Raw genomic sequence first — 16,447 nt, 5'->3', positions numbered from 1 at the left:
TAGAATGGCAGGTTGAAATCCGCAAGCATCAAAGTCCAGTGAACTCCACTGCCAGCCCAGCTATTATCCCAATAGACCTCCATTCCCCAAAACAACCCATCCACCCTCTCCAATAGTCCTACTAGAAGCATAGGATCCAATTCTGGCTAGCATGTCAGCAGTCTCTAGGCTTGTTGGTATCACCATGTAATTCCAAATCAGCTCTTCAAACCTAACCCACACCAGCATTTTTATCCATTGTCTTATAGCTGTTATTGCCCCTGCCACTGTCATCAACTGTCACATTTGAAATCTCTTTTCCTGATCAGAGTAGGACCAAGTTTTGGTGCTTCCCCACTGCCTTTTCTCCTTCACCAGATTTTGCCAGTGTTTTGGCTTGGCTCAGCATCTCTTGCCTCCAAATTTCACCCTGAGAAACTTTTTGATGTTACTGCCTCAGATGATACAAATGCAAAAGTAAATGCAAATGCCATTGGCTTGGCTCAGCACCTCTGACCTCTGAATTACAAGTGGAGGCCCGGATTCAGCATGCCCTTGCTTGTCCCTTCTCCTTCTCCCTACCTCTGGGCCTCAGTTCTATGACTTCAGCCTCAGCTCCGATCTCTAGTTGGTGGCCAGCCCTTGCTGAACTCTCTACTCATTTCAGTGCCACCAGCCTAACCATTGGGCAGATAAACAAAGAGGATAAATGCAAGGAGTAAAGGTAAAGAGGTAGGTGTGGGATATGGGAGTGCAGTGGGTCAATAGGGGTCCTTCTCATCCACTTCATAGTGGGGAACCCTGCACTTTGCACCCTTCCTTCCTTCCTTCCTTCCTTCCTCAATGAAACTAATAAACTTTATCTACAAGGAGAGTATATAGTCAGTGATGTCATGGTCAATATTTAACAACCAGCTCTGATCCATTGCCACACTTGATTTCATACAGCTGATCAGTGCACTAAGTGTTGTTGCTTAGTTCTGCTCTCAGCTGGCTCACAAAATTACAGAAAAATTAATAATCATCTCTTATGAGCTAGTATAAGCCAGCTCCAGCCCCATTCTCTCCCATAAAATTTTGTGGCCTTTATTCCACTAGTTGAGAAAATAGCAATTTCCACTAGTTGAGGAAATAGCACTAGTCTATCAACAGCAATTTGACTTGATCTTATTTTGGTTATTATATATGTTGTTAGAGTCAGAAAGTGAAAGTGAAATTCTTAGTTCATTTTTCAATTTAGGGTGGAGATGATGTTATGGCCTGTGTTCATGATGATAATGGAAGAGTCAGAATACATCACTTCTACAATGTTGGTCAGTGGGCAAAAGAAATCCAAAGAAACCCTGCCAGAGATGAAGAAGGTATTTTTGAAAATAATCGTGTCACATGTCGATTTAAGCGCCCAGTGAAGGTTCCCAGGGATGAAACTATCGTAGATCTCCATCTGAGTTGGTACTATTTATTTGCTTGGGGCCCAGCAATTCAGGGTAAGTTCATTTTTTGTTTGGGTGGTTATACTCCTCCTAGAGAAAATCTATGTGGTCTTAAGTGTCAATAACAATTAATGGCACTTAATCAAACCAATTAATTAATTCTTAATTTATGTATTATTACAAAACACACAGCACAGACTAAATTAAACTATACAGTAGTCTTGCATGGTTAAGTTTTGACATGATTATATATTATGTTCTATCTTATGAGAGGGAAACACCTGAATAGGATTCCTGGTATGTACTCATAGTAAAACAACCCAAAAATCTGATCTAAGACTGGATATACAAATTGTGCCAAGCTAAAGTGTGATTATGTTATGTTGTGTTATATTACATTATGTATTGTAAGTATAATTATATACAATATAATTATATTGTATTATATAAACAATTTCCCCCTGACTCCACCAATAGATGTTTTGGGTAAAAACCCACATTAATCTTCACGAGTAAAGTCTTCTAAACTTACAGGCTGGATTTAGTGGGGAACAATGAGTGGTAGGTCATTGTTTATTTTTCTTTAATTAGGTTTTATTCATTTATAACATAAAATGTGAAAATACAAAAGCAAATAGTAGGGGACAACAGTAGAAAAAGGGAAAACAAAAATGGTGTGAAGAAAAGGGGGGAAGAAACAAAAGGCATTGACTTCCGACTCTGTTGCAGTAAATCTCAACTTTTTACATTTCTATAGTAGTATGCACTAGTCATTTCTATATCAGCAAATCAGTCTAATCGGTAAAACCAAAAATCATGATATCATTTTTTTCCACCTGAAGCACAAAGTCCAGAAGGGGTTTCCAAGAAGAAACAAAAGTACTTACATTCTTTTCTTTTATCAGCACAGTCAATTTGGCCACCTCTGCTAATTCCATCAGCTTTTGTAACCATTCGTCCATGGTGGGAATTGAGGCATCCTTCCACTTTTGTGCATAGAGCAATCTTGCTGCTGTTACTATATATAAAATCAGAGTTCCATTTTTTTTCCAGTTCTCTGTCCATTAGGCCCAGAAGGAAAGTTTCTGGTTTAATCTTTATGTTCACTTCAAGAATTTTCTCTATTAATATATGAATCCTACTCCAATAGTTCTTCTTCACATGTCCACCATAAATGATAAAAAGTGCCTTGTTTATATTTACATTTTCAACATTCATTTGAAATACCTTTATATATTCTCGATAACATCTGGTGTTAAATACCAGAGATACATCATTTTGTAGAAACTTTCTTTTAGATTATAACTTAATGTGAATTTTAAACCTTTTATCCACTTATTCTCCCATTGTTCAAACATCACATTATACCAAAAATTTCTTGCCTACTGGATTATACAGTGTTTTACATGTTCATTTTCCAAATTCAATTTTAATAACATTTTATAGACCTTGGCAATTATATGATCATTACTATCACACAGGGTTTCCAATTCACTTTTAGCAAACTCAAAACCATAGCCTTTTTGTCTAGTTTAAATCTTTCCTTCATTTGTTGATATGTAAACCAGTGACAAGCGTGACCTTCTAATTCCAATTCTTCCCTAGACTTGAGGTTGGGGTTTCCAGAACTGAAAGATACTTCTTTACCATATATCCACCAGTCCTGTTTCATCACCATTTCTTTTCTAAAAAAAGCTTCTTGGCGAGACACCCATAGGGACAATTTCATTTAAAAAACCCTTGATTTATATTTATTCCAAACTCTTAATATGGCACGTCTAATAAAGTGATTATTAAAATAAACATTTATTTTAACTTTATCGTACCATATATACCTATGCCATCAAAACCTTAATTCATGGCCTTCCAAATTGAGCAGCCTCTTATTCTAGAGGTTCACCCACTCTTTTAACCAAACCAAACAGCATGCATCAAAATACAATTTCAAATCTGGTACACCCAGACCCCTCTTTGGCATCTTGCAATAACTTATATTTGATTCTTGGTTTCTTTCCTTGCCACATGAATTTAGAGATATCCCTCCACCTCTGTTTAAATGGAATGTCCTTTGCAAGTATTGGTATTGTCTGGAACAGAAATAGCATCTTTGGCAAAACATTTATTTTAATTACTGAAATTCTGCCCAATAGTGATAAATGTAATTTGTCCCATCTTTGTAAATCGTTTTTTATATCATTCCAAAGAGGTACGTAATTATTTTGAAACAATTTTGTGTTTGTATTTGTCAGCATAACCCCCAAATATTTTGCCTTTTTCTCAACCTTGAAACCAGAGCTTTTACTCAATATAGCACCATTCTGGGAGGACATATTCTTCATCAACATTGTTGTTTTCTGTTTATTTATTTTAAAATCTGCTAGAACCCCAAACATTTAATTTCCTCAACATATACTCTATATTATTTTTTAGGTCCTGTAGAAATATAACCAAGTTGTCAACGAATACCCTCAATTTGTAAACTTCTTTCTTGATATGTATACCCATTATTCTCTCATGTTGTCTAATGCCTCTATTCAAAACTTCCAGCACCAAAATAAACAACAAGGGAGACAAGGGGCATCCTTGTCTTGTACCCTTTTGAATGTCACATGGATCAGTTAAATCACCATTAATAACAATTTTGCTTGCTGTGATGTATAAATAGCTTTAACTCCTTGAACAAAGCTCTCTCCAAAGTCCATTTCTTCCAGAACTTTAAACATGAAAGCCCAATTTAAATTGTCAAAGGCCTTCTCTGCATCTAGGAATATTGAAGCTGCCTTTTTCTCATTGTGGTATTGTAAGTATTCAGTAATATTCAAAGCAGTCCTCACATCGTCCCTTAACTGTCTTTTTGGCAGAAAGCCAGATTGGTCTTCATGAACCTGTAAAATCTTCTTTAGACTTTCTGCCAAGATTGTGGCAGAGTTTATAGTCATTGTTCAATAGTGAAATTGGTCTGTAATTCTTTGTCTTTGTAGGATCCTGACCCTCCCTTGGTAATAACACAATACTGGCTTCCTTCCATGTTTGGGATATCCTTCCCTCCTGAAGTATATCATTCATTATGTTCTTTAGTGGCTGCAGAAATTCCTCCTTGAAGCATTTATAGTACTGACTTGTAAGGTCATCTGGTCCTGGAGCTTTACCTGGTTTCATTTTTTTTAATAGCTTCTGATATTTTGAAGGCTGTTACTGGGTCATTCATAAGTTGCCTCTGGAATTGTGATAACTTAGGTAACCTTTGTCTTAAAAATATTCATCTATTTTAGACCTATATAACTCCTGTTTTTATACAAGTTAGAATAAAAATTATGGAAAGTCTTTTTAACAAGTTCATTATCAGTTATTATCTTATCCCCTTCACAAATTTTCTCAATTATACACTTTCCCTTTCCTTCCTTAATTTATATGCCAATCATCTCCCTGGTTTATTGGCAAATTCAAAATGTCTTTGTTTCACATACTTCATTTTTGTTTCTATTTCTTGAACCATTAACATACACCGTTGTTGCTGTAACAATTTAATTTTATGTGAAAGTTTTACATCCGTAGGTGTCTTTTGCAACTCAATTTCTTTCTGTCTAATCTCATCTAATATGTTTTGCATCTTTTCCAGGGATTTCTTCTTCTCTAGACTATTATACTGTATAAAATAACCCCATATAACACCCTTGCTTGCATCCCACACAGTTGTTAAAGCTGTTTTCCTACCTAAATTATTATCAAAATATTCTTTTAATATCTTTTTACAATCTTTCACAATCACCTCCTTTTACAAAATAGTCTCCATCTATAATTCAACCTCTTTCCTCTAAGTACCAAAAACACTGGTTATGTTATGATCAGAGAAAGATTTAGGTAAAACATCATTCCTTTGAGTTTATCCCAATGAAAGGGGATCTTTCTCTTCTTTAAGATATCAATAAGAAAAGCATAGGTTTTCCTTTTTCTCAAAATTCTTAACAGGATTTCTTTCTGCACAATAATATCCACATTTTCCATTCTTGGTTTTGATTTAAAATGGCAATCCAAAACAAGATTTCTTGTTCTTACAAAGTGAACTAACACATCCCTTGGTAGTCTTCTCATAGTAGCAAATCTGGAGTTTACTCTGAACATGTTATCTATCTCTAGATTCATATTTTTTTTCTTCCCAATTGATCAGCTGAGTCAGGGCTTTAACCATCCTTAATCTAATATCTTCTCCTGACTGTTCAGGAAGAGCTCAAAATCTTAATTGGAACTGTTGTATCTGAGATTGCAAAGTTGCATTTTGGTCCAAATCAGCTTCCAGCAAATTATTTACCTTCTCCATCTCATGTTCCAAAAAGTTAGATCTCACTTTCACCTTCTTATTCTCTCCAGTCAAGTGTTGTATTTCACCATGCAGCTCTTTCACTAAAGAATCAAATTTAGCCTCGATACTTCTTCCCACGTTCTGAATTAACTCATGTGTCTTAGCTATATATTCATCCAAAAATGGTTTTAAGAGCTTTAACTCCCCTGATAATCTTTCAGTCTTCTCCATTCTTTTCCTGGTTGTCATGTTTAATATAAAGATAAAGCTTAAAATTTGAAGTTAAACACTTTAAAGTTATAAATTATAACTTAAAATTATTATAAATCCAATTAATTTGCAAAACTAGTAAAAAAAAAGTAATGGTTAACCATATCACAATCTTTTGGCTTCCTCTTGTGGTCACTTATGGTACTGACCGAGGAAAAGAAAAGAGAAAAAAGGCACAGTCTGGATCAATCAAAGCTGTTAATCAATCAAAGGTGTTGTTTCACTCTCCCCTCACAGCAAACTCAAAGCCTCATTTAAATAATTCTTTGTTTTAAAGGCAGAAAAAAGAACAGAGAAATCCACATAATCAATCAGCCATATAGAGTCATCCGAAGATTTATATCCTTAAGTTTCCAAAATAGTTTCCATAATGATTTCCAGCTTCTTTAGTTTGGCTCGGAAAAACTGATTCCTCCACACCATTTTTAAAGTTACAAAGCTTCAGAAATGACAATAGTTTCACAAAAAGGAAATGACAAGCTGCAACTAGAGGATGTCTCTCTTGACCAGAAAGGTAATATATTGAGAAATAAGTGTCTTAAGAACTGGCGGTGTCCCTTAATGTCCAAATAAACAGCTGGTTCTTCCACAGTGAACTTGCATGGTTGTACCACCCCAGCCAGGACTCACCTGATTACTTCTTCATCAAGAAGCAGTCTGATAGCATCTAGCTATTCAGGGGAGCAAGAGGGTTGATTTTCAGAACTTCCCGTTTCCCAGGGAAGTTTCTTCTGGCTCAGAAACCATTCTAAGCCTAAAACTGTGGAGAATCTGCAGGAGCTCTCATGAGGTCCTGCTGGCAGGTATTATAATTATGTATGTTGTATTATATATAAAAAAATTCTTCCTGACTCCACCAACAGATGTTTTGGGTAAAAACCCACTTTAATCTTCACAAATAAAATCTTCTAAACTTACAGGCTGGATTTAGAGAGGAACAGTCAATGGTAGGTCATTGTTTAGTTCTCTATCATTTGGAAAAAATATTCTGTGTCTCCTGTTTGCAATTTTTGTTGATTCTAAGTCATTTTTTGACCTAATACCAAGGGAGAGACTGTGGGACAGTATGAAACCTTCCATTATTGATAAAAAAAACCTGCTCCTAATTCATTTAGTCACTTTATTCAAATACCTCCCTGAGAATTAGATGTAATCCTTGGGGAAATTTATCCAAAACTGTTCCAATCTATAAAGATGTAAGACAAGATTCCATATTATCTCCACTACTTTCTAATTAATTTAATTTAATTTAATTTATTGAGATTTTTATACCGCCCTTCTCCCAAAGGGACTCAGGGCGGTTCACAGGGCATAAATATAAACACCAATACAAACATTAAAAAATAATTAAATTAATGCCCAAGTTAAAACCAGAATACTAAAACAAACCAATAAAAAACCCAAGTACCCCCATCAGGCCAGACCCGCTAGTTCAAATAAATGGGTCTTCAACCCGCGACGGAAGGATCGGAGGTCTGATGCCATCTGGAGCTCGACCGGCAGTTGGTTCCATAACGCCGGAGCACCCACAGAGAAGGCCCTCCCCCTGGGGGCCACCAGTCGACATTCCTTGACAGGAGGCACCCTGAGGAGGCCCTCTCTGTGGGCGCGCACAGGGCGGAGGGGAGTCGACGCCGGTAGCAGGTGGTCCTCGAGGTATCGCGGACCCATGCCATGTAGGGACTTAAAGATCATAACCAAAACCTTGAACCTTACCCGGAAGACAACTGGCAACCAATGCAGCTCACGGAGCAAAGGTGTAACATGGGAGTACCGGGAAACTCCCAAGACAACTCTCGCGGCCGCATTCTGTACCAGTTGGAGCCTCCGAGTAGTCTTCAAGGGAAGTCCCATGTAGAGAGCGTTACAGTAGTCTAGGCGAGAGGTCACGAGCGCATGAGTGACCGTACACAAGGCCTCCCAATCCAGATAGGGCCGCAACTGGCGCACCAGGCGAACCTGGGCAAAAGCCCCCCTAGTCACGGCCACTATGTGATCCTCCAAAGTGAGTCGTGAATCTAGGAGGACTCCCAAGTTGCGAGCCCTATCCACAGGGGGTAAAAGCTCACCCCCCATAGAAAGAGGTGGAACATCCCAGGTGTCTCGGGAAGCCGAAATGTACAGCCACTCAGTCTTGTCAGGGTTGAGTTGAAGTCTGTTCCTCCCCATCCAGACCCGAACCGCCTCCAGGCAACGGGACATCACAGCGAGGGCATCACTGGGGTGGTTTGGGGTCGAAATAAAAAGTTGGGTATCATCAGCATATTGATGATACCCAACTCCAAAACCACGAATGATCTCACCCAGCGGTTTCATATAGATGTTGAACAGGAGAGGCGAGAGGACCGACCCCTGAGGAACTCCACAAGCGAGAGTCCTAGGGGTCGACCTCTGCCCCCCTGCCAACACCGACTGCGAGCGTCCCAGGAGATAGGAGGAGAACCACTGAAAAACCGTGCCTCCCACTCCCAATCCCCTGAGACGCTGCAGCAGGATACCATGGTCGATGGTATCAAAAGCCGCCGAGAGGTCTAATAGGACTAGGACAGAGGAATACCCCCTATCCCGAGCCCTCCAGAGATCATTCACCAGAGCGACCAATGCCGTCTCTGTGCTGTGCCCGGGCCTGAAACCCGATTGGTAAGGGTCCAGATAATCCGCTTCATCCAGGACCAGAGGGAGCTGATGCGCCACCACACTCTCAACAACCTTCGCAAGAAAGCGAAGGTTGGAGACTGGACGGAAGTTGTTCAATACAGCTGGGTCCAAGGCAGGCTTCTTGAGGAGAGGTCTCACCACCGCCTCCTTCAAGACGGTGGGGAAATAACCCTCACTCAAAGAAGCAGATATAACCGCCTGGAGCCAGCCTCGTGTCCTCTCCCTAGCTGTGTAAACCAGCCAAGAAGGGCACGGGTCCAATAAGCATGTGGTGGAACTCAGCTTCCCCATAATCCTGTCCACTTCATCAGGGGTCACAGAATCAAACTCCTCCCAGATAACATTGACAAGACCGCCCGTGTCCTGATCGTCAGACTCTGCCCAGCTGGAGTCCAAACCGGTCCGAATCCGAGCGATTTTATCCGACAGATGTTGACCAAACTCCTCGGCACGACCCTGCAAGGGATCCTCCCTCACCTCCTGATTAAGAAGGGAGCGAGTCACCCTAAACAAGGCGGCCGGGCGATTGTCTGCGGACGCGATGAGGGTGGAGAAGTAATTACACCTCGCCTCCCTCATCGCAGCGAGATAAGACCTAATGTAGGTTCTTAACCGCAATCGGTCGGGTTCAGATCGGCTGGACCTCCAGCAGCTCTCTAGGCCCCGTTTCCGACGCTTCATCTCCCGGAGCTCCGCGGAGAACCATGGAGCTCACTGGGATCTGCGCCGGGTCAGGGGCCGCAAGGGTACAACCCGGTCGAGTGCCTCAGTGGCTGCCCTTTCCCAGGCTTCCACTAAGGCATCCGCCGAGCTGTGAGCAATGGAGGCAGGTGGAGACCCCAGCGCCGCTTGGAATCTCTCAGGATCCATTAGGCGTCTGGGGCGGTACCATCTAGTTGGCTCCGTACCTCCACGGCGAGGGGTGGCAAAATGGAAGACCAGCCGCAGGAGGTGATGATCGGTCCATGACAGGGGCATAATAAATGGAAAGCCCCCACCAAGATCATCCAACCACCGTCCAGATAAGAAAATCAGGTCAAGGGTGTGGCCTCCCTCATGAGTTGGCTCAGAAATTACCTGCGTCAGGTCCATGGCCGTCATGGAAGCCATGAACTCCCGAGCAAGCTCAGATGAACCTCCCAGGGATGGTAGGTTGACGTCTCCCAAAACTATAAGTTTGGGGAACTCAACCACCAACCCTGAGAGGACATCGAGCAGCTCGGGCAGGGCTGCCGCTACGCGACTAGGTGAAATGTACACGAGCAGCAAGCCCAACTGCGCCCCAGAGCCAAATCTCATAAAGAGAGACTCACACCCGACTATCTGAGGAACGGTGGTCTCCCGCGGACATAAGGTCTCCCTAACGATCACCGCCACTCCCCCACCCCTACCCTGAGCTCGAGGCTGGTGTAGCACCCGGAAGTCTGGTGGGCAAAGATCAACCAAAGGGACCCCACCCTCTGGGCCCAACCAAGTCTCCGTGATGCAAGCCAGGTCCGCATGCTCACCCTCAACTAAATCCCTAATAAGGGGAGCTTTGTTGACCACGGACCTGGCATTCAGGTACACCAGCCGGAGCTCAGGAGGCTGCACATCCTCGCTCCCGGAACCTCGGGAAAGAAGCAGAGGGTCGGAGCGCCCCACCGCTTGCAAATAGCGGAGACGGCGCTCCCGGTAACGATATGGCCCCCTGTCTATCCGCCTGCTGCCATTCCCCGTCGTGGGAATTGGTAATCCCACGACCCGCTCATGAGCCCCGGAGACAACGATGTCTATTTAAATACAATAATCCAAGTCTTTGCTGTTGCCACCCATCACCTACCTATTCTAGCTGATTGTGCAATTCCAGCATTACTGTATACCAACAATGTACTTATTATGTCCACAGGTGAACATGAGAAAAGTATTTATTCTCTACAGAACAAAAGCGATCAGTATACTATCAGAAATTTACAAACAGTAGACAAACAGGACTCAAATTGAGCAGGTCCACATCTATAAATATCTTAGAAGGCATTCCATTCTTCTCTCCTTACTGGGCAAGTGTTGCACTGTGTACCTGTCTATAGCTATTGTAAAATTTTACTGCACAAAAGGAATCCATTATATCCCTAGAGCTTGCACAGTTTCCAAACTAAGGTAGTCCCTCAGCTTCTTTGTGGCAACCAAATCAGGGTTAGTTTGTTTTTTACAAAGCTTAATATTTATTTATTCAAAATAAATTTATTCAAGTCATGCTGATGGTTCCAAAAATATCCAAAATGCCCTTTTATATATAGAGACAGGTATAGTTTCATTGGACATTAGAGGGTTTTTTAAAATTATCTTCTGTCTAATTCTACTTCCTTTATTTATTCATTTTTGAATATATTTCTGGTAGAAAATGTGTTTTCTACTTCATGTTACTTTTGTCAGAGAAGGATTCAAAAGTATCCTTCCAAATCTCCTAGTTTTGTGTTTTGTACAATATGCTGCACCATTAATTACATTTGGAACATTTTGTAATGCTACAGGAAGACCTCAGCCTACAAAGACAACTGAGTTCAGAATTATGGTCTTAAGCTATGGCTGTGAGGCATCCATGTGATTGTCTTAGTTAAAGTCCTTAACTGCATCGCTCTGTTGAAATCTTTAAGTCATCATGCAAATGGAATACAGGTGGCCTCAGGAGGTGGGGGGGGGTTTCCCTGGGAGGCCTGGCACAGATCCAAACCCATATTGCAATATGACACCAGCTCACATGTAGCCCACTCCAGATCTAGTATTAATTGGTCTAATATTAATTTTTGTGTTAATCCCTGCTTATCTGGCTGCTGATTGCCAGTGAGGAAGTTTTGTGGTCTTTTAACTTTTTGATTGTTTCATGGATGCACTTTTGCTGGTTTTCTGTCTATGCTGTATAGTGCAATAGAGTGGCTGTTGCAGTCCTTACATTATATGTTGTGGATGGTTCCCTTTTTCCCCCTGGGGCTACAAAAACCTATAATACTGTCACATTTTCACAACATCGTTACCTACAATATATACTGTAAGGATATATACACTTTACCATAGTTTCGACTGGAAAACTTTGGGTGTCTGAGACCAAGCTAAGTCCAAAAATGCTAAAGAATACCTGGAAGCCTATGACTTAGCCATCAACAGGCACATAAAGATAAACAATATCTACGTATCATTCAAGAGACAAAGAAAAACTGAAAGACTAAAACATTTTATGCCAACAATCAACACCCAGATAAGTAAAAATTAAGATCAAGATTGATACTAGACCAACCATCAAGAAGTAAACTATATCTTAATCAAGGAAATACCAATTCAATCAAATTGTAAAGAACAGGAATCATCAAGAATACTCCCACCAATACTGACAGGGTGAATGCCAGAAAGCATGCCCCACTCTCTTCTAGAATTGATGTGAATACCTAGTTGGGTAGTTGGATAGTGAAATATCTGAAAGAAAACAACCAAGCTTAGAATGCACCAAGGACCCCACAGTTCAACTACAAATATTCTCCTCTGTTGGTAGTCACACTGTCAGACCTGGCCCAAACTTGATCCTTTAGGAAAGAATTACTCTTGACTCCATATGTAATAAAAAGGTTACTTTTACTAAAAGCTAAATGGTTACAGTAATGCGAAGCTAGAACTAAAGATTTAAGCGTGAAAATCCTTAGGCTAACTTCACCTTCTCAAGCCAAACCCCTCGTTATCTCCCCATTGTCCAGTTACCTTTAGAGAAGATTTTTTGGTAACGGGGTCTGTTGTGGTCAATATATGGATAGGTGCTACATTCCATTCCCAGGACCACGGCCTTGAGATGTTTCGGGATGGCACAACTATCACTTTTGGTTTCCCATATCTTGCTTGCAGGTTCCTCTTCTGATTCCCCTCAAGATCCTCTCCCCCGCTTAACATATGACACCTAAGTGAAGCAGAAAAGTGAGCAAAAGATGGCAGCTCTGATATTCTGCCCCCTTTGAAAAGAGCTAAACCTGGAGAGGAGAGAAGAGAAAATGGAAAGAAAAATTAGGAATTATTTAGGCTTGTCTGGATATTGGTTGTGGAAACTCTGAGTGAGGCAAGTGGATTTTACATGGGATCCATTTGGATTCAGAAGCAGGGAAATGTTTCCATAGAACTAGATATTGGAGCACTTTGCAAATAATCAGCCAAGAATTTTGTACGGATGACATCCAGTCAGCAAGAGAGCTATTCTAGGGGGTCTGCCATGGGATAGCCATGAACTCTTGCCCTATCACCACATGTAATGGTGCAAATCCAGTGCTGGAGTGCATGGGATTGTTATAGGCCACCTTCTTGAAAGGAAAGAGGTCAGACGAATTGTCTTGTTGGTAGCTGACATAACAACGGAGGCATTGTTCTAGGACACCATTCATACATTTACAGCCTCCATTCATTTGAGGATGGTGTGAGGAGCTAAGCCCTTGGGATGTTCCCAATAATTTTAAAAATTTGCTCCAAAAGCAGGATGTAAACTGTATGCCTCTGTCAGAGATGATCCCCTCTGGGGCACCCTTGTGGTTGTCGAGACAATCTCAAATATGGTTTTTTTAAAAGGTAACTGGATTGCTTATTCCTTGAGGAAGAAGAAAATGTTTCATGTCTCATCCAAGAAACTTCATCAGTTGTGATTTATTGTATATCTGTTCGTCCGTCTGTCTGTCTCTCTTTCTCTCTCTCTCATCTGTCTTTCTGTCTGTCTGTCTGTCTGTCTATCTATCTATCTATCTATCTATCTATCTATCTATCTATCTATCTATAATCTTCCACATTTCAACTCTGCCCATCTCACCTAACAGACTTTGGGAGGCTTACAATTAAAAAGTGAGAAAGAAAATTTTAGTTTTCTTTGTCTTATCAATATCAGACCCATGATAAGCCAAATGCATGGTACCACTTGTCAGTCATTTACTAAGAAAGGTGTGTATTTTTTAGTTAGATTCAAAGCAGTGAAAAGACGATATTCTTTTACTGAGGAATAATTCAAATCATGAACTAAGTACTTTGTTTTGTCAGTCAATGAATCCATATTTTGAAGTCTACTTCTTTTAGGTAATTATATTTTCCCATCATTTATGTATTAAATTTATATGCCCATTTTACTATCAAGTGACTTTGGGTGGTTTAATATGATATGATGCACAGAATAACTGTTAGTTGCTTAATTGTTATTGTGTATATTCAGACCACCCTGCTGTTCCCCACATGACTATACAGGTAGTCCCCAACTTACAGCCACTTGCTTAGCGACCATTCAAAGTTACAACAGCACTGAAAAAGGTGATTTACGACCATTTTCCATACCTATAACTATTGCAGCATCCCCATGATCACATGATCAAATTTCAGATGGTTGGCAACTGACATGTATTTATGACAGTTGCAACCTTATGATAAGTAAAGTCAGTGGGGAACCCAGATTCACTTAACAACCATGTTACTAACATAATATCTACAGTGCTTCACTTAACAACTGTGATAAGAAAGGCTGTAAAATAGGCAACCCTCACAACAACTATCTTGCTTAGCAACAGAATTTTGGGCTCAATTATGGTTGTAAGTTGGGGGCTACTTGTATTGCCATATTGATCTTAAGGTTAAGTAGCAATGAAAAACTAAGGCAGTTTAAGTGGACACAAGTATTTAGGCAGTTAGGAGTTGAGTTCCAACCACTTAAGTTCATGAAGAGAATATGCAGAGGTGCAGTTTCCTGCTCAATGTAAATGCATGCAAGATCAATGGGAAAAAACCCCACAATTATATGTAAGCTGTCTAATTAACAGTTTCCATTATTTTTTTCTTTTTAAAATATATATTTTTAGAATTATGAAATACAAAAGAATAATGGTCTACATTGGATAACAGTTGAATAACAAAAAGAGAAACAACTAAATATAAACAAGACTTAAATACAAACATTCTCAGAAAACTCTCTTCCCTTCCCTTCCATTTATTTCCCTAACCACTAACTACAACTTAGATACTTAAACTTTACATTATATATTAAACATTACTGTTAGTATCAATTTAAATACTTTCATTCATTGTTCTTATTGGTTCCATAACTTTGTTCCAAAAAGCAGGTTGGAAATATTCTAAATTTGCCATGCAATACAATGAATAGTTTGCTATTTATGGCTGAGAAACCTGAAGACTCTGAAAAAGGCAGATAGGAGAAGGGTGTGTGTCTTTGAACTGTGGTGTTGGAGAGTTTTATGCATTCCATGGACTGGAAAAATAACAAAGAAGTTCTAGACCAGCGGTCCCCAACCTTTCTGGCTGAGACCAACTGCGGCAAGGGACAGAGGGGATGGTTTCACACATGCACCTGCCACTTGCACAAATGGAGCTTTGTGTGCTTGCATGCTCGTTCACCATTTGTGCAGGCTACTTTCCAATGAGGCACGGCCTGCTACCAAGATGCAGAGTGGTGGTTGGGGACCCCTGTCCTAGACCAAACTTTACCAAAAATACCACTTGAAGCCAAGATTGCTGTCATACTTTCATCATGTCATGAGAGCCGACTCACTCAAAAAGTCAATCATGCTGGAAAAAGGAGAAGGGGCTGCCCTAGTACCCACTGGCTGAACACTATAAAGGATGACACTGGGATGTATGTCTATGGCAGATCTAAAGGAGGCAGTGTGAGGTTGAGGGGCATGGAGAGTCCTAATCCATAGAGTGGCTGAGGGTTGGACATGACTGAATGGCTGACAACGATAATAATGTATAGTATATACAGGAACCATTCCTGCTTAAATTTGGCTAGATTTCTATGATGTATGTAAACTGGCAATCTTTCCATTGCTGCATATTCTCCAATTTTGGTATCCCAGGCTGGTATTGTCTGCACAGTTCCTCCTTTCCAATGTTGTGCCAAATTTACTTGTTTTTTAGGATTTTCTTAATATTTTGAATAATTTCTTTCTAATACTTTTAAGGGATACACATATGTAAACCACCACATAGAGTAAAATGTTCCTTCTTTTTTATGGCATTTCCCATATTTATTGTTAATATGATTTCTTTTATATTTTCTTTTTTTTAAATCTATTTTAGGTTCTATAACTCGGCATGATATAGATTCTCCACCAGTTTCGGAGCATGTGGTCAGTATTTACAAGTATGAAGATATTTTTATGCCTTCAGCTGCCTATCAGACTTTTTCATCTCCTTTTTGTTTGTTACTTATTGTTGCTCTTACATTCTATATATTGATGGGAACCCCATGACATCCCATATAATATTATGACAGATTGAAATTATTTGTCAGACAGTATTGGTTAAAATTCTACTCTTTTCTATTGGAATTTATATTAGAGGACAATTTAATCATTCAGATTGTGAACAATAAACCTGAGGCATAAATATGTCCCAAATAATTTCAAGATTTGAAATATGTGCCAAATAATTCCAAGATTTGAAATCAATACAGCAAGTGTTTGTAGTTATTTCTGATATATTTTTGGAAATATAGACTAAATATATATTAGAAGTGTTCAGTAAGGTGCAAATACTTGCTGTATTGATTTTCAAATCTTGGAATTATTTTATGCTGCTTACTTGATGTTACTTAGACATTTACAAATACACATAAGTAACACTAAGTAAACAATATAAAACAAGGTAAGGGTTGGCTGTAATGTAAACATACATAACATTTTACTGTTTGAAAAAAACTACAGTATGATAATGTGATATGAGAAATATATACAATTAAATTTCCTAATGTTTAATTAGCTTTCATCCAAGGAAATATAAATAAGATGTTGGTGAAATTAGATAT

General features: G+C 39.8%; 1 protein-coding gene across 1 annotated transcript in view; it reads left to right on the top strand.

Annotated features, from left to right (window-relative positions):
• The window catches only part of FRRS1L (ferric chelate reductase 1 like), a gene marked incomplete at its 5' end in the record, with an annotated part of 98,728 nt that extends 82,696 nt beyond the window's left edge, over positions 1-16,032 (top strand). Inside the window, 2 exons of the mRNA XM_083377165.1 lie at positions 1,220-1,466; positions 15,721-16,032. Coding sequence (XP_083233291.1) covers positions 1,220-1,466; positions 15,721-15,893 — 420 coding nt within the window. The 3' untranslated portion in view covers positions 15,894-16,032. The remainder of the gene's footprint in view (positions 1-1,219; positions 1,467-15,720) is intronic.
• Between the last annotated feature and the right edge of the window lie 415 nt (positions 16,033-16,447).

The sequence above is a fragment of the Vipera ursinii genome (genome assembly GCF_947247035.1).
Source record: "Vipera ursinii genome assembly, chromosome: Z".
NCBI classification, from domain to species: Eukaryota; Metazoa; Chordata; class Lepidosauria; order Squamata; family Viperidae; genus Vipera; species Vipera ursinii.
This window is presented reverse-complemented; position numbering and strand designations above follow the sequence as displayed.